This window comes from Colletotrichum spaethianum, assembly GCF_022836535.1.
Source record: "Colletotrichum spaethianum MAFF 239500 DNA, contig05, whole genome shotgun sequence".
Classification (NCBI taxonomy): domain Eukaryota; kingdom Fungi; phylum Ascomycota; class Sordariomycetes; order Glomerellales; family Glomerellaceae; genus Colletotrichum; species Colletotrichum spaethianum.
The window spans coordinates 1,702,173-1,720,123 of NW_026054775.1; the positions used below are offsets into that span (position 1 = coordinate 1,702,173).

The 17,951-nt window shown below is 55.6% G+C and overlaps 5 protein-coding genes across 5 annotated transcripts; 3 read left to right on the forward strand and 2 right to left on the reverse strand.

Annotated features, from left to right (window-relative positions):
• Nucleotides 1-1,428: 1,428 nt before the first annotated feature.
• On the forward strand, nucleotides 1,429-1,887 carry ColSpa_02992 (uncharacterized protein; the record flags this gene model as incomplete). The annotated part of the gene is made up of 1 exon (XM_049269204.1): nucleotides 1,429-1,887. One exon carries the CDS (start codon nucleotides 1,429-1,431, stop codon nucleotides 1,885-1,887), a length of 459 nt encoding a protein of 152 aa, XP_049125161.1.
• A 697-nt stretch (nucleotides 1,888-2,584) lies between these two features.
• On the reverse strand, nucleotides 2,585-4,217 carry ColSpa_02993 (putative transporter; the record flags this gene model as incomplete). The annotated part of the gene is made up of 2 exons (XM_049269205.1): nucleotides 2,585-3,038; nucleotides 3,094-4,217. The coding sequence occupies 2 exons, from the start codon at nucleotides 4,215-4,217 to the stop codon at nucleotides 2,585-2,587; spliced, it is 1,578 nt and encodes a 525-aa protein (XP_049125162.1).
• Nucleotides 4,218-7,532: 3,315 nt separating this feature from the next.
• Nucleotides 7,533-8,660, forward strand: ColSpa_02994 (unsaturated rhamnogalacturonyl hydrolase YteR; the record flags this gene model as incomplete). Its single annotated transcript, XM_049269206.1, has 1 exon — nucleotides 7,533-8,660. The coding sequence occupies one exon, from the start codon at nucleotides 7,533-7,535 to the stop codon at nucleotides 8,658-8,660; it is 1,128 nt and encodes a 375-aa protein (XP_049125163.1).
• Nucleotides 8,661-11,142: 2,482 nt separating this feature from the next.
• ColSpa_02995 (uncharacterized protein) lies at nucleotides 11,143-12,993 on the forward strand (the record flags this gene model as incomplete). Its single annotated transcript, XM_049269207.1, has 2 exons — nucleotides 11,143-12,660; nucleotides 12,715-12,993. The coding sequence occupies 2 exons, from the start codon at nucleotides 11,143-11,145 to the stop codon at nucleotides 12,991-12,993; spliced, it is 1,797 nt and encodes a 598-aa protein (XP_049125164.1).
• Nucleotides 12,994-13,935: 942 nt separating this feature from the next.
• Nucleotides 13,936-14,916, reverse strand: ColSpa_02996 (uncharacterized protein; the record flags this gene model as incomplete). The annotated part of the gene is made up of 3 exons (XM_049269208.1): nucleotides 13,936-14,107; nucleotides 14,168-14,481; nucleotides 14,617-14,916. The coding sequence occupies 3 exons, from the start codon at nucleotides 14,914-14,916 to the stop codon at nucleotides 13,936-13,938; spliced, it is 786 nt and encodes a 261-aa protein (XP_049125165.1).
• Between the last annotated feature and the right edge of the window lie 3,035 nt (nucleotides 14,917-17,951).

Here is a 17,951-nt window from a genome sequence, read left to right on the forward strand (position 1 = left end):
GCGACGACTTACATCTCGACTATTGGACAAACTTGAGTTAACTATCAGGCCAATGAATCTCATATAATAGAGTAAGTATATCGAAACCCGTCGGAACAAGGCAAAGACCGAATATCGACGCTTGATGCCACTTTCTAATTTTTGCATAATACGGTACCCTCAGCGATTATGCTTCAGAAGCGCTAGAGGATGATTAATAGCGGGATACTTCTTACATAGTAGGACTGTTTACCGGATGAGGAAAACAATCTAGCTTTGCCGGAGATTGTGATTCGCCCAACCGAATTCCACGGGGTGGGTCAGCAACCATTGCACGTTGTGAAAGCATGTGCTGTGAGCGAAGATATTGCAAGTCGTAGTGATTAAAGGATGGCTTTTTATCTATGAAGATAGATTTACCAGCTTTATTTGATTTAATATAATGCCATACACATCGTAATACATCAATATAACAAATCATTCCCCAACACTCTGCAGACCTTAGGATTCAGTCATCACACACTTTCTCAAGACACTACAGCAATGACGCCGCAAACGCAGCCGAAGCGCATTTTCATGATAGGAGCAAATGGCTACGTCGGCTCCGTAATCACAGAATTCTCCACCGCCGACGGCTACAAGATCCGGGCGCTTTCCTGAACCGAAGCCAGCGACGACAAGCTGCGGAGCCTTGGCGCTGTGCCTGTCCGGGGCGACCTTTGCTCCCTCGAAACCCTCCGCCACGAAGCGCACAAGCAGATGTGGTACTCCACCTAGCCACCGCCTACATCTTCGGCGGCGAGCCCTACGAGACCTTCAGGCCCACGGACACCGCTGCCGTAGATGCTATCGCCGACGACCTCACCGGCACCAACAAGCCACTGGACGTGACGTCCGGTACACTTAGGGTTAAAAATCTCCAACCCATGGGGGCCCATGGGGGCCCAGATGAATGGGTTGGGTGAATGGGTCAACCCATGAAATGGGTTTTTTGGGTATTGGGTATTTGGCTATTATTTTTTTTGGGGTATGGGTATGAAAAATCCCCATACCCAAATGATATGATAAGAATGGGTTTATGGGTTGAGAATATTTGCTGTGTTTTCTGCTTATTACGTGACGGATAACTACCCATGATACCCATATCCAGAAAACAGAAATCCCCATTTGGGTATAACCCAAGAGCCCATACGCATAATCTTGAAAAAACCCCACAACCCATTTCAACCCATAACCCATATGGGCCCCAAAAGGATCCCCCTGGGTCAAATGGGTTAGAACCCAAATGGGTACCCATGGGGATTTTTAACCCTAGGTACACTTTCCGTCTCCGCTGACCCAACCGGCGCCGAGACCACGGAGGCAACCCCAGCGGAGCTCAGCCCTACCCACACCCGCATCAAGACTGAGATGCATTCCTTGGGCCTCTCGAGCCGGGGTGTTCGAGTCATGTCAGTTTGCCTGGCGCCCTACGTCTATGGCAGAGGCGGCAGCGGTGTGGCGCGGTTTCTAGGCATCGCAGCGTTGACAGGCAATGTCACGTATGTTGAAGGCGGCAACAACCGAACCACCGTCGTGCATGTCGACGATGCCGCGAGGCTGTTTCTTCTCGCCGCAGAAAAGGGACGAGCAGGCGAGATATACAACGCCGGCTTGGCAACCAACGTCACATTACTCCAGCTATCCCAAGCTATAGCCGCTGCCGTCAGCGTTCCTTTGCGTAATATCAGCTTGGAGGACGCAATGACGCAGCTTTGGCCTACCGTTGCGCTCTTCCTGGCGGTTGATAATAGGGCGTCCGGCGAGAAGGCCAAGAAGGAGTTAGGCTGGACGTCCCGTGGGCCAGGTATCTTGGAGGATATTAGCAAGGGTTTGTACCTGGAAGTTGCCAAGGCACTCCAGAAATAAACCTTCGTGGGGTGCTTCTCCCTTTGGGACGGGGTAGTGGCTTGGGCGTGTGCGGCTCGGATGAGGGGAACTCATACCCATATGCATATGCCAAGGAAGGACAAGCAAAGTCAAGAAGAATGTACATAACAACTAAACAGTATTTCCCCAATAACACTAGGGATGTTTCCTTTGGCGTTAGCCAACGCCAAGGGAGCTTATTCTAACATATGTCGTTCTTGCCTTCCACTGTCCTTGGAACATGAGATGTCTCGTAGAGTGACCATTTGATATACTATTCCCGTTTCTTTCGACCAAGTCAAACGATTCAATCTTTACTCACCAGCCCACTTGTAAAACAAAAACAACCGCGTAAGCGGTTCAGTTGTAGAACGAACCGAAAGTGACCTTGCTAGAGATCAAGTTGTTTCCATGTCTGGATTTTGTCCTTGAACGCATCGTTAGCATGATAGCATACTAGTCCTCTTCGATTTACGAAGGTCACATCACATACCACCGTTTAACCTCAGTCGGGATGGTATTTAATGTTGGAATCGGTACCAGTTTCACATGATGCGGCAGATACATAAGTCTTCACTAGATCATTTAAGCACACAGCAATTTGCAGTGATCATTCAGTATGGGTATATTGACTTTGTCCAGTCTTCGTCATTGATCATTACAAACAACATATTACACGAGAGCTTTGACACATCATCTAGAATACATAGCGGAAAGACAAGTTCTCCTTGTCGGTCATGTCCTCGAAGGAGTGAGCAGTGTACTCGGGAGAAGCCTCTGCGATACCGGCAGCGACCATCTCGTCTCTCTTCTTGTTCTCGCGGGAAAGGTAGATGCGGAGGGCGATGATAATGATGATGAGCAGCGCGTAGCAGCCCAAGTGGGTGGCGAAGGCGATGAAGTAGCGGGGACCGTCCCACTTGAGGAAGACCTGAGGGCCGATGGCGTTACCAGCAGACCAGACGATGAAGTTGATGGCGACAGCGAACTGCTTCTTGGTTTGGCCGGCAATGTTTCGGGAGATGAGAGATAGAGCGAGAGTCTGGGCAGACCAGAAGGACAGGGTGATGTAGTAGCAGATGAGCAGACCAACGCGCTGGGAGAACGTGTTGTTGGGGACCGTCATGAGGAGAATAGTGCCAACGACAGAACTGGTGAGATTGTTAGTGATCTGATGAGGGCTATTCGTGAATAGTTTGCACTTACGGAAGACAAAAGCCGAGCATAACGTAGAGGTTCTGGTTGAACTTCTTGACCAACCAAACGGAGCCGAGAAGGACGAAGATGATGTAGAAACCGAGAACCATGGCGAGCAGCTGGACCTGGAGAGTGTTGAAACCAAAGCTCTTGATAATGATGTTGGCAAAGGCACCAAGACCAGAGGTGGGCAGAGTGGTGCATAAGGCAATGAGGGAGTAACCCCAAACCTGGGGATCCTTGAGGGCCTCGATTGCCTGCTCGCGCTTGAAGGTTTTGTTCTGGATGCCGGTCTGGTTGTCACGGACACGCTCAACCATCTCGCGCTTGACCTCCTCAGAGTAGCACTTGGCACGCATGGGGGAGTCGGGCATCCAGAAGAGGACGAAGACACCGAAGATGACGGAGATGACACCGTAGGCCAGGAACAGCCACTGCCAGGACTTGAGCGGGCCACCATTGATGTGAGTGAAGCAGTAGGCGAGGAGACCACCGACGACCTGCTGGGCGCCGTTCATCATGTACCAGTAGGTAACACGAGACGCCTGCTCCTCACGACGGTACCACATCGAAGAGAGAATAACGAAAGCAGGTTGACAAGCAGATTCAAAGATACCAAGAAGGGTACGGACGATAACGAGACCAGTGAAGTTGGTGCAGGCTGCGTGACACGCCAGCACGGCGCCCCATGCGATGATGGAGAAGCTGAGGTACTTTGCGATGGGGACGCGGGCGATGATGTAGTTCTGAGGGTACTCGACGACCAGGATGGCGATGTAGATACAGGTCGTCAGCCAGGAGAACTCTTGGCCCTTGAGGTGGGTGTCCTCCTGGAGACCCATGATGGAGGCAAAGGACATGGTGCCCTTGTCGATGGCCTGGAGGAAGTAGGTACCGATCATGATGACCAAGACGCGGCGGTCGATCATCTTGCGCAGCTGGTCGCTGCGTTCTCGGGAGACGGTGACGGAGCCGTCGCCGACGTATTTGGACAGTTCATTGTCGACATTCTCGAGGCGCTGGTGGTCGGCCTTCTCGTGGGAGATGGAGCGCTCGACTTCCTGGAAGGACTTCTTGCCCGGCGCCGTCGTGGGACGGACGAGCTCCGGGTCGGCGACTTCGGTGGAGGCCATGTTTTCTTGCGATAAGACGGGACTGTGTGTGTTGGCGATGGAGTTGAGGCCCGTAGGATGGGAGAGACGCAACAAAGGCCTCAGAGCTGGCTTGATGGGGCTTTGGGGTCCGGAGTCTGTCTAACCTCTGAAGAAGAAGGAAGAAGCTGGGCAACCTGAAGAGAAGAAAGAAAAGAGAACGGGATGCTACCTCGTTCTATATAGGAGCAGGTCTCAAGCGGAGTGGGAAGGGTGGTGTTGGGTGGTGGTAAGGTATTAGGAAGGCGAGCCAGTGCTTGGGATCTGGTCCTTTCCCCTTTCGGCGGGTTCATCTGGCAGCTTGCCAAACCCCGGAATCTCTCCCACATTCTCTCCTCATTTCTACCCCAAGATTTCCTGTTGGGAGGGGCCCAGAGTTCGGTCCCCCGCGAAAAGGGACGACGAGAGGAAGGCAAACCTTCCCCACGGGTCCTGGGGATACGGAGTCGACTTCCCGGGTGCTGAGTGGTTCGAGCGACGGGACTTCAGCTGAATCCAAACCGTGAATGGACGAGGGAGGCCGGGACGAGTGGATGCAATTTGGGTTATCATTCGACCGAGATGGCGGGAGGCGAGGTGTGTCGACAGCTCTAGCACACCCCCCTCGACACTGTCGGCCCCGGCCCATCTCGTCGTCAAACTCCGCGCGCGTGCGTTTGTCCCCCAATATATGGAGAGAGTTGGTATGGTGGCTCACCGGGTTGGCTCTAGATTGGATGAGCCTCTCGACTGGGTGGACGAGCCCATGGCTAGAGCGGCATGAGTCAGGGTTGTGATTTGGGGAACGTTACGATGACCGGGTGAAAGGCATGGGGCAACCTACGCAATGAGGACGGACCATGGAAACAAGCCGGATGGCGGAAGCAGGTGCTTTACGAAGATAATAGTGGGAATGGGGTGTGGGTGCATGGCTCCGACGGGGAGGGTCTCTGGTTCATCCTCCATGGTTGGCACGGCTGGCCAGGACGACCCGTCACAACGGCGTGAGCCTATGGCTCCCTGTTGGGACGAGTGATTGGTGGTTTCCTGCAACGGGGATAAGGCTCGACACTAGCAGCCTAGTCGGTGTTTTTACACTGGAGCAACTGACACGACGCTTTTGTCACTCTTGAGGTGAGCAAACACTACATACTTCGTTTAAGCGTTCAAGCGCTGTAGAGTCCCTCTCAAAACTTCAAGAAGATCGATATTCGCCCAAGATGGGGACATGATGGTAATATTAAGGCGTCGACGGTGAGCGTCTTGGCGTGGCACTTGGGCGCTCTCCCGGCCGCCGCATTTCTTGGTTGTTCGCCGCATTTCTGGGCATACGGCGCTCACGAGGAATGGGCCACGAGGTGGAAAAGGTACAGAGGAAAGGGGGGTGGATGGAAGGACGTGAATGCGAGGATTGCCTCTATGTTTGCGGCGGTTATACAGGGATGGGATTGGTTGCCGATAGGGTCAACCGGGCGACTTGCTCGAAGAAGCATGTCGTCGGCTCGAGAACTCCAACCCCCCCGTCGGCCGCCCACCGACAGCCAAACTTGGCTCAACACCCAAGGAAAAGCTTGACGACGGGGGCTTTGGTAAGTGCGTAACGTGGCGTCCTTGGCTGTGCTGGGCGCGGCTCAACAGGCTGCTGGTGTCTTCCATCTTCCCGAGAAGTCTGCTTTTTTTTTCCATCTCCTCCGTGCTCTCTTCGCTCTCGTCAATTTGCATCGTCAGGGGGTTCTGCTGTGATTACGGGATTGTCATGGCGAGTGGTCATGGCACAGATCATCCGGACATGGGGTTCTGTTTGAACTGCGAGGGCGTGGGTACGGCCACATATTGCATTGCGTCTAATGCACGGCGTGATGGCGCCTGCATACGATGCAATCATGGCGAGAAACTTGAGTGTACCGGGCAATCAACGCATGCTTGGGTTGGGCTGTCTTGAGAGGAGTTTTCTATATGAGCAGAGGTGTTTCCGCCCGCGTTTCTGGCATGGGAGACCGGCTTTGCTTTGGTCTGAGCAGCTTCGTTCATCTCGCTCAATCTCATCCCGCTGGGTGTGGTGCCTGGTGCTCAGCATGGAGTAACCTTAATCTCTCCACAAGCAGGCCGAAACTGGGGAACAAGGGAACAAGCCCGCTGGTTTCCCCTCAAATCTCCTTCTCCGTATACGCTCCAGTTTCTTTCCCCCGGAAATCAAGAACGGAAGGGGAGGCGGAGAGGTGCGGAGATGACTGCCCCAAAAACACCCACGCACACAGCTCAAGCAAAAAGTCGGGGCACCGGCAACGACCGTGGTCCGGCGTCGACCTCACAGTACGCGTGCGAAAAATGGGGGCAAGAGAAAGATAAACATGGGTGACCCAGCATGCGATGTTCAGGTCGGGGAAAAGCCCAGTTGCGGCGTGGACAAGGTCATAGGCAGTGAGGAGTTGGGAAGAAAGGGAATCCCGAGGGGGGAAAAAGGGCTGGCAAGTAAGGTAAGTAACGAAAAATCGGGGAGAGACTCCACCGGCGCGGGGTAACTGGCCCGGGGCGCGGGGGAGGAGGAGCCGAGCTACGAGCGGAGTACCCCGGCGACGTGGTATCCTGAGTGGGCCCGTCTGCTTTACTCCAGCCAACCACGTATGTCCAGACTCCTCTTTCTCTCTCTCTCTCTCTCTCTTCTCAGCAGTTGCATCGAGATACTCCTGCACTCGCTGCATTGCAGAGTTCCTAGCAGTGTTGGAGTGGAACCAATGCAGCGAAGGCCAGCCGACGCGTTTTCTCGCGGTTCTCTGCGGCCCTCGTGCTCATCGTAGGTGGGGTTTACCAAGTCTGTAAATCCCCAATACCAAACCGCACTCTGGAAAGCGCGTCTTGGGGAGTCTTGGGACCTCGGTCACCATCACTCCGAGTCCATTTCCCCCTCCAACTACCTACCCATCCATCCATTGACCCCTCGTTTTCCCCTCCAGGCATAATCTTTCCCCCTTAATAAAGGTTTCTGCACCCAAAAAAGCATCTCAATCGTGTAGTGAAGCCTCTCTGACTGCGTCCCGTTTCCCCGGCCTGCACCCTTTTCTCCCGAGATCTGTCGAATCGCATCTGGCTAGCTGCTGGACGTGGAAAACAAAAAGGTCAGTCTTACTGTTTCAGCATCGGTAGTGAACCGACTTGAAGTGATAAACCCCATGCAAATCTGTTTGCTTGGGTCCAATGCGGAAGCACACGACATGGCGACAACTACACTAGACTCTCTGAAGTTAACCCCTATGGCAGACACCAAACGGGTCTCGACTATACCTTTGATCCATCGTCTTCATACAAAACACCGCCAGAATGCCTGCCGGAATCACCGAGGTCTCGGGCGTCAAGCGGGCCGACGTCCACAAGCAGGTCAAGCAGCTGATCCACGACATGGTCAACATCAGCGACACGACTGGCGAGTTTTTGATGACGCTCGAGAACGGCCGCGTCATTGACACCAAGGGCTGGGAGGACTGGGAGTGGACCCACGGCATCGGCCTGTACGGCATCTGGAAGTACTACGAGCTCAACGGCGACCCGGCCGACCTCAAGATCATTGAGGACTGGTTCAAGAACCGCTTCGAAGAGGGCCACAAGGGCAAGAACATCAACACCATGGCTGTCTTCCTCACCCTCGCCTACGTCTACGAGAAGACGGGTAACGAGACCTACCTGCCCTGGATCGACAGCTGGGCCGAGTGGGCCTACCACGACCTTCCGCGCACAAAGTACGGCGGCATGCAGCACATCACCTACCTCGAGGTCAACGACCAGCAGCTCTGGGACGACACCCTCATGATGACCGTGCTGCCCCTCGCCAAGATCGGCCTCGTGCTTAACCGCCCCCACTACGTCGAGGAGGCCAAGAGGCAGTTCCTCATCCACCTGCAGTACCTCTTCGACGCCCCCTCCGGCCTCTTCTTCCACGGCTGGACCTTCCACGAGGGCGGCCACAACTTTGCCCGCGCACGCTGGGCCCGCGGCAACAGCTGGCTGACCATTGTCATCCCCGAGTTCATCGAGCTCCTCAACCTCGCGGGCGACGACTCGCTGCGATCACACCTCGTCAACACCCTCGAGGCGCAGTGCGCCGCCCTCGTGCCGCTGCAGGTCGAGAGCGGCCTGTGGAGGACGCTGCTAGACGTCCCCGAGGAGGAGGGCTCCTACGTCGAGGCGAGCGCCACGGCTGGCTTCGCGTACGGCATCCTCAAGGCCCAGCGCAAGAGATACATTGGCAAAGAGTACGAGGCCGTCGCCGTCAAGGCGGTCAAGGCCGTGCTGGACAACATCAGCCCCGAGGGCGAGCTGCTCAACACGTCGTTCGGCACCGGTATGGGCCACGACCTGCAGCATTACAAGGACATCCCGCGGACGAGCATGCCGTACGGCCAGGCCATGGCCATGATGGCCCTGGTCGAGTTCCTGCGCGTGTATGTATAATCTTTATGAATAACGCCGAATGACACAACAAAAAAAGAATGAAACTTGATGAACAAAATAAACAATGTTCCCAACTCGTCATGTGTGAGCCTCGTTCAGCACCTTCCCGTCGACGGCTTTGTGCGACTCGAGGACGTGTTGGCCGACTTCGGCCTAATCTTAGGCGCACTGTGACTTCGGCGTCGACGCCGGTCTTCGCCCGGAGACGTGTGTTCAGTAGCAGGGGGGTCATCGTCTTCGGCTGAACATCGACCGAGACAACCCGAGACCTCAAGGTACTAACCCATCACGACCCTTGGCATCGGAGTCGTGAACCCTGCCCTTGGGGTAGCCTTGTCCGGTCAGTGTGATTCGTCATATGCATGAGGAGAGTTTCGTTTCGTTTCGTTGACCACATCCTTCACTGTCCATTATAGAGGCGTAGCCTGAGGTGGCTCCGGACAGGAGCACTTCACTCAATAACGGAGTCCGGCATTGATCCAATCTGCATCGTTCTCTCAGAAACTACCGAATCATTGTGCATGTTTCCGGACTCGTGCCATTCCTATCCGGCTCGTTGCGCAAGCCCCCGGTTGCGACTGCTCGGCGGATCGACGTGATGCAAGTGGACCACACAGCGCGTTCCTCTTGGCCGCGACTGTGGCTTGCTTTCCGTGGGGGCCGCATGAATCCCAGGCTTCTGTTATAGTCACGCAAAGTCCCGGTCGAACGCGGCCCGAGACGCAGGTGGCCAGCATGTGGTCTTCGTAACATCCGAGCCCGTGTTCACGGAGGCTCGGCACAGCCCAACCGTCAACATGCGCTGTAACCCTCCGAGACGGTCGCGTTATACAGATCTGAACTTCGGGATGCTGGATCACAGGTAAGACTGGGAAACCCAAACGTGCCGGCAACCTGTGCCTTCGCCTGATTTGCTCATGTGAGACGGCTTTCGCTTCAGTATACAATCCGAAGGGCTGGTTCTTGATGGTAGATCATGTCCTCTGGCCCGTTTCAAAACGGACGTCATCCAGAAACACCATGTGCTGCTGTCGTCTAGGAAGCTGTTCTTCTTGCTGATCATTCTGCGAGCGAGCTTCGTAACGTGGAATTGCTCCGTCGAGAACCGTCAGAACACGAGATATGAGGCGTCTTTGCTGGCACCGCACTGCACCCTCCGGCAGCCACACCTGACTCTGGGTAATCGGCCTGACTTTCCTATCTCGTATCGTAGAATGAAAGGCGTCGACCGTATCTTTGTTCGTCCACAAGGCACACGACAAGACCCTGCATTTGCCTAGCCCCGGAGATTTTTCACATCCCGAGTCACATGTCTCGTTGCAACGGTAGATGACGCTTTAGCAATGGCATCGTCGGCGCCAGCAATTTGTGATCACAAGAAGAGTCCCTTGAAACAATTCGGCGGTCTGTATGGTCAAATGATCCGGCGTACCACAAAGAAACAGAAACCGTTGGAGATGGCTGGGCAGTTTGCGAGTCCAAAGAGAGCGAAGAGCAAAGTTAGTGGCCGTTGGAAGTTGGGGGGGGGGGGTTGGAGGAGATCTCGGGCGATCAGTGCCAGATTAGAGATCAGATGGCCTTGGCCAATGACAAGCTCCTTATTTAGCGGATGGACGTCACCAGATGCCGCGTGATGGAGGGAGAGAAGCTGAGGCACGAGGCGATGGGGACGGCTGTCTGTGTGGCTGTCCGCGACTGGACTGGCTGTTAGTGCCATGTGTAGCTGTCAGGGCGGAAAGCTTAACACGAGACTTCCCGCCTGCCGTCCTGCCATCCCCATTTCGTTCCAGCGCACGAGCCATGCCTTAGCCAACGGCGAGGTGAGGTGAAAAACACGCAGCAAAATGAGGTCACCCACGTCTGTGCTTCATTTGCATTGGACCTGTCTCGTCTCGCTTGTTGCTTTCTGGGGGGGGGGGGGGGGGGGGCCTTTTTTTCTGTTTGGTTCTGCGCAGCAGCTGTCGCATTCAGCCAAAGCTAATTCCCGCCGATATCCTTCCACCACAATCTTCTTCAACCACCGCCACCAACCACGGATACATACCACACCCGTCACAAGCTCTCCCTTTCGCAACACACCCGGTTGTCGACTCTCCTGCACAACCAAGACCAGGGACGCACTCTTGATTCGGCCGTGTCGCAATCGCCTTATTTTTATTTTACCCCCTCCCACCACCCATTACCTCCTTGCGCAGATAAAGCACTCGAGACCATGCGCTGGAGGCTACGATTCTGCATTCCATCACCGTGAGACCCTGGCAGCGGGGTAGCCCGGCCCAGCAGCTACACCCGAAAGAGCATCTCCCACCGAACCGATCTCCGACGACTTACCACCGACCCCCGTGAGCCTTTCTCGACGACGTCACCGCTACTGCTGCAAATTGCGTCGGCTGCACCGAGCAGCAAACCTCTGTAGCAAACCTCAGACGACGACGACGACGACGACGACGACGACGACGGACCCCTCGTCGCCGAGCTCACCATGGCCCGCAACAACGCCCTCCGCGTCTCCGCATCCCGCACAGCCTCGTCAGGCTCATTCCACGCGGGCGCCCCGATCCCTACCCTGGGAAACATCGAATCCAGCCGGAGAGTCACGATGCGGCGCCAGTCCACTCATCGGTACCATACCTTTCCGACGCCGCCCCCCAAGACGCCTCGCGAGCAGTCCTCGGCCGAGCTCTTCCGACACTCTGACGACAGCTCAAACGGGTCCGATGGCGATCATCACCAGACCCCTCTGCCGGTCAAGCAGCTCGCCCTGCTTGCCTTCCTCTCCCTGAGCGAGCAGACGGCCCTCAACTCGATTGGCCCCTATCTGCCTCAGATGGTCGAGTCCTTTTCCGACATACCAGACTCTCAGACTGGTCTTTACGTGGGCATCCTGGCGTCGGCATTCGCGCTGGCACAATTGTCAACAAATTTGCTATGGGGCTATCTTTCCGACATGGTTGGCAGGAAGCCCACTATGGTCTTGGGCACCTTTATGCTCGCGGGCTGTTTCGTCGGCTTCGGCTTCTGCAGGACCTACTGGCAGATTGTCGCTGTCCACGTGGCCATGGGCATGCTCAATGGCAACGCCGCGGTGGTACCGACCGTCCTGGGCGAGGTGACGGATCGCTCCAACCAAAGCCGGGCCTTCACCTGGCTTCCCGTCATTTACTCCCTGGGCGGCATTACAGGCCCCGCGCTGGGTGGTTTGCTAGTCGGCACTCTAGGGAAACGATACCCGTACCTGGCACCGAATCTTCTCAGCGCCGCGCTGCTGCTCACCAGCGTGCTGGTCGTCGGGATCTGGTTCGAAGAGACGCTGGAAAGCCTCGAGCCGGGCAAAAACGCTTGGATTCCAGACTGGGCCCGCAAGGCATGGTCTTGGACCCAGCGACCGGCGGAGCCGAGAAGAAACTCTTGGGCCACCCGCTGGCCCCGTCGCGGTTCGCAAATGGTAGTGAGCACGTCCGACGATGAGGACGACGACGAAGACGAAGCAGCCGAGGAACAGGGGCTGCTCCAGCCGGGATCGGAGGGCGGCTCTGAGGCGGACGACGACGCCAAGTCTCCCAGTGACCTCTCGACATGGCGCCAACTCCTGAACCGCAACACGATCCTGGTGTTGCTGACGTACCTGGTCTTCCAGCTGTCCAACATTTCCTACAACAGCCTCTACCCCATCTTCGCCGACGCCAACCCGCCGACGGGCCGTGGCCTGCCACCGAGCAAGATCGGCATCAGCTTGAGTCTCGCCGGCGTGGCCACCATTGTGTTCCAGGGTTTCCTCTTCCAGCCTCTGAAGACGCGGTTGGGCAACCTGGGCACGTACCGCATTGCGTTGCTGGGACTGGCCCTTAGCATGGCCATGATGCCCTGGATTGGCTACCTGGACGATGAACCGCTGTTTGGCGTCGGCACCGGGTCTACCTGGCTGTACATTGAGCTGGGAATCATCCTCATCATCAAGAACATTTGCGCCGTCGGCGGTCTCTCTAGTGTGATGCTTCTGGTAAGTCCCGGCGGCTTTGGTGAATTTGAACCGTTACTAACAATATGTTTCTAGATTACGAATTGCGCTCCGAACCATGCGACCTTGGGCACCTTGAACGGCATCGCCCAGACTCTTTCGGCAGCAGGCCGCAGTTTCGGACCCTTCGTCTCGGGAGCGCTATTCACCCTGTCCACGCGCGTCCATCCGAAAGGCGAAGCACTGGCATGGGGTATCTTCGGAGGTATCGCTCTGCTTGGCTGGCTGGGGTCCCTCGCCATCCGCAACCGCGGTCTCGAGAGTGACGACTGGGTCGGCGAGGAGGACGGCACCGACGGCGAGACCGAGCCATAAACCACCCATATACGCCTACGGGGCTTGTGACCCCGGGGCTGTAGCCGCCCGTCGTTCCGTCTGATGCAGAGCGACGGGTTTCCTAGATGCGTGTCGGGAAAAAAAATTGTCGGGTAATCATAGCGTTTGCCACGGGCCGGGAATGTATAGTGCGAAACGGTTACAGCGGTTGTTATTATTATTATTATTATTATTACTTTGCATTGATAGAGGGGCACACACGACACTTCCCCCCTCCCTCAAGGTATGAGAGGAGGCAGAAGGAACAGCTTATAGATCTAAGAGGCTACTCTGAGGCTAGATCTTGAATAGTGATCGAGATAGATTCGATGATTGGAGTACTGTACAACGCGGTGCGGTTCCTTGTGTTCGATCGCGAAAGGCCAGCGACATGACTTCTCTTCGTTTCTTTGTGACTGCACGGCATGCAAAGAAGCGGTATGGGCACAAGATATCGTCGAATTGTGAGGGACTGACATCTCAGGATAAGAGTGCGATCGTGGCGATGTTTGAAAAACAAAAACTCCTCATGATGCTGCCTAGCTATGTGACGGAAACTCCAGGGCTTGCCAGAAGCCCACCCCACGATGCCCTTGCCCTTGGCTACCTGCCCTATACGATAGGTCAAGTAGGAAATAATACGACAAAAGAAGAAAGCCAAGCCCCCGAAATCCAATATCGTCGTGTGACGGTGTGATGGACGCTGCCAAATGCTGATGCCGACGCCGACACTGTCCCCCGTGCTAATCCCAGTGCTTCATTACCAGATGAATATTTCCTAGCGCCTCTCGCTCACAAAAGCCCCAAGACACGCTCACTCCAGATACCTATGTCGCTTCAAATGCCTACATGTCTCATGATCGTCATGGTCGTCACCCCTGGCGCTGCCGCCTTCGGGGTCTGCGGGTAACAAGTGCGGCGCCCGCCGCGCTGCGGCCGCGATCAGTACCAGGTCGGCGGGATGGACCAGTGCCGGAGCATAGTGTCGACGGCCTTGTTCCATTCGTACTCGAAGCACGCGGTGAGCTGGGCCGCTTCTTCCGCGGAGGGCTCGCGGCCACCCCACATTTCGGGCTTCGTGGCCTCGAGGGCGGCGTACGCAGACACCAGGTCACTGTCCACGCCATGTAGTTAGCTTTCTGTATACAAACAGCTTGTAGGTGGAAGTGCTTACTCTTCCTGGATCTTCATCAGGCACAGCCACGCCAGGTTCCAGCTCTTGTTCGAGTTGGGGTCATTGCGCACGCGCACGTGAGCGTCGTAGAGGATATCGCTGCAGAGAGGGTAGCTTCGCGTCAGGCCGCGGAGCTCCGTCAAGAACTGGTTGCTGTTGACGTAGTAGTCCCAGGCGGAGGTCATCGGGCCCTGGAAGGCCAGGGCGTCTTCCTCATTCTCGCAGGTCGCCGCTACGCGCTCGATACGGCAGAGCTCCGTCAGGGTGTTGACGCGGTGTGTCTCGAGGGATTCAATTAGTTGCTGGATCGACCTCTGTGGTGGGGTTAGTGTGGACTATCCCAAAAGAGAGTTAAGGTGGTGTGAGTGTGCCGGAGATGCAAATGTAAAAGGGAGGTACTCCGGTATCGCGACATAGGGATGTAGTACAAAGAAGAGACCGCGACTAACTTGAACCGCCCTTGGCTTCTTGCTACTCTTGCAGCTGCGGTGGTGGCTCGATGAACCTCCCGAGCGGCCGGAACGCGATGAAGACATGGTGGTTGTTGATGTGCGGGAAGGATGGGACGTCTGAGTAAGAGACGATGACGAGAAGGTGGCAAGGAGGTCTTCGAGGTTGAACTGGACGTCTCGGTCGAGTTGGTCTTCGAGCTCAGTGAGGTTGTTGTATCTGAGGGTTGAAGAAGCTGTGTTCAGAACGGGCACGTTCGTTGATATATCCTGTCCCTCGACGTCGGACTTGGAGCTCATCACGCTTGCCATCCACCTCAGGGGAGCTCTAAAACTCGCAGATGATCCGTTAGAGGTAGCCAGCTGAAGGTTCGCGTCCGCACAATGACGTCGGTGGACGGTTGGCAAGTCGAAATAGCCGTTTGAGTCTTCAAAAAGTTCGCCGCAGCAGAGGGTCCGGAGAAGGCGTATGACGGTGATGCGATTATGTGCATCTGTGGGCCCGTGGGTAACCGATGAAGAAGCCAGAAAGGCTTGGAGAGAAGTACTACCAAGGAAGATATCCGGTAACTTCGGGTATTGAAAGAGAGGACCGTTTGACACGGTCGATGCATGATCTAAATGGCCAAAAGAAGAAGATGATGACGGCCAAGAGTGACGGAAGCAGCTGCAGTTGAAGGATGTAGACCAGAGGGCACAAGCCACAGATGTCAATGCCGAGCATCACTCTGACAATGGCAGTAGGGTAGATTGATCTCTAAACGAGCAGAAATCCACATCACGGTGTCTGTGACCAGAGCTGAGGCTGAGGCTGATGGGGGGGCATCGGGAAGTGAGCCATGCGGTGCGGCATCCAAACCCGTGTTATCGAGCCACAAGACGGACTGGGACATGGGCTGGGACCAGGAACAGCCGACGAGTGGACACCATGATCCCGACTCCAGCCTCATCTGTCCCAAGGCACCGGCTGTGCAGTACACTTGGTCAAAATCGAACATTCTTAGGTGTTCGGTGACTCTTTACACGGGAAGCTACAGATGCGTGAGGGCGTTTGGTGAGGACTGATGGGCGGGAAAACGAGGTTGAAGTCGGTGATTGGCCCGAATGAGACAGACACCGGTGAATGAAACTGCTGACAGAGCAAAACATATTTTTGTCCCGAGCTCATAAGCTACCCCGGCCGATGACGATTGAGATCGCGATGGGCTAAACCCAGTTGTCGGAGCGGCCAAGCTGCCGGCGATACATGCTTCTGGGGTGTGACAGGCCACGCAAGGGTTGCGCTGCAGCCCTATCAAGGGTAAGAAACGACGTACGACGGACCATAGGCCGCTCGTGGAGATGTTCGGCGGGAAGGCCAGGTCGGTCGCCGGGTCCCAAGAAAGGCAACGTCAGATTTTAGCGGGGGGGCGTGTCCGTGGCATGGGCTCAACGGCCGTCCACCACCCAGCCATCCCGGCAGTCTGATTGACTGAGTGAACCCGGCGCATCTTCAGACAAGGATGCGTCTAGCGGGCTGTTTGCTTGGCACGAAGGATGTACTGAGTCGAGAAAGACAGTGGCGCTGCTGCTGACCAGGTGTCAGAAGCTTCCTTTGGTACTTCGACAGAGGTATACTGGGCTTGAACGACAACATCTTATCGACTGAAGATTAAAGCAGAACGCCTTCGAGAACGAGGCATTAAGTAAGCATACGCAACATCCATTGTGACGGTGGAGTGGCGAGCGGTGTTGTGCCCTATTGGTGTGCAGTTGGGCTTGCACGCATCGGAGCGGACCGGGAAGAGTGCCGGGGCACGGAGCGGACTTGTGGCGCCCGTGGAGAAACCTCCAAGTGACAGAACTGCTGCCTAAAGTCTGCCAGGCTCGACTAAGCTCGTCACTTGCAAACCCAGCGTTGTTCGTCCGGCGAGGCATGACTAATTGAGGCCTTGCCGCACTTTGTGATACCGAGTCTATCTGCTCCAGACTGCGTGAAGATCGCGTGGTGTGGTGCCATCCGAGACAATACGCACTCTGATCTGAATCGCAGATGCGGGGATGCTTCCATAGGGCTGAAGATTGACCAAGCTTCTGTGCACGCGGGTTGGTCGAGTTGCAAATCAGCTGCCCCGCATCTCACCCGCTTCTAGAAGAGGAGTGAGTCCTTTCGATTCAGCATGGATGTCTCGTACCGAGGATGTCTAACATCTGGATGCCCGGAGAACACAGTCTCCTAGGATGGAGACGCTTGTCTTCACGGTCATGTTCCTGAGCAATTGTTTGGCGCTTGGAGAGGCCTGTGAAGGAACCGGGGTGACTCGGGCCTAGACCCTGACACAGAATCCAAGGCCGCGCTCTTCGTCGATATGTTCTCGAGCGTCCGGGATGCTGACCAATGATGCTGGTGGGAACTTATGTTCACGAAGGTGATATCCATGTTGCTGAAATCGAGGCTGGATGCAGCTATGACACCCAGCCCTACCTGAACAGATCGATTGACGGCTTGCGGCCGCATGGAGACGCGGCCGGCCGATCATAAATCAGATCATGACGCAGAGCATTGTTTGCCCCATCTGCTACACAATCACAAGCGCCAAGGGTCGTGAGATTTGACCATGTGCCCATTTGAAGGAGAAAACTCTCGTGATCGATATTTGGCAAGGCAGACTCGCGGGTGCTCTGCGATCCGGGCAGCTCTCATTCATAGAAGAAGCGTTATGCATAGGGTGGGGAAAAGACGGAGAGACCGTCAACAACCAAGACTGGCAAGAGTGCTTAAGCGCGAAACAAAGCGGTTTGGTTTGCTGTGTTACGCTGTGAAAGGATATGCAGCAATAGTAGAATGGAAACAAGCGCGGCAACTAACAAAGACTGGGGCGCGGGATGATGCGCAGGTGGATGGAATCAGTGATTGAAAGAGGAAACGTCACATAGGATCTGACAGCACGGACTACGATGGATGTACGACTGCGCCACGGTCCAGGGCCAGGCTCTCCCCACTGAATAGGCTCAGGCCCGGACTGGGGGCCAATGAGCTCCACTGGTTGCGGCAGTGAGGAATCCTGATTGGCTGTGACTGTGGCTTGCTCGATGTGGCTGCTCCGCCCGCATCTATCCCGTTCCGAGGCAATCCGTCGGCCACGCGCGAAGGATTGAGGAATCACCCTTCCCTGTTCGGGATTCATCTTTCATGGAGGGAGCCCGCGCATGCGTCTTGCACGATGTCCTGCTTCCCTGGACTGGCTATCCCGCAAGCTCGATGCAAGGTTGCGCTACAGTTCCTTGCATCAGGTGCAGTGCATCCACCGACTCGGTCCCAGCATATTCTCTTGACTGGATTGCAAATCCGCTCT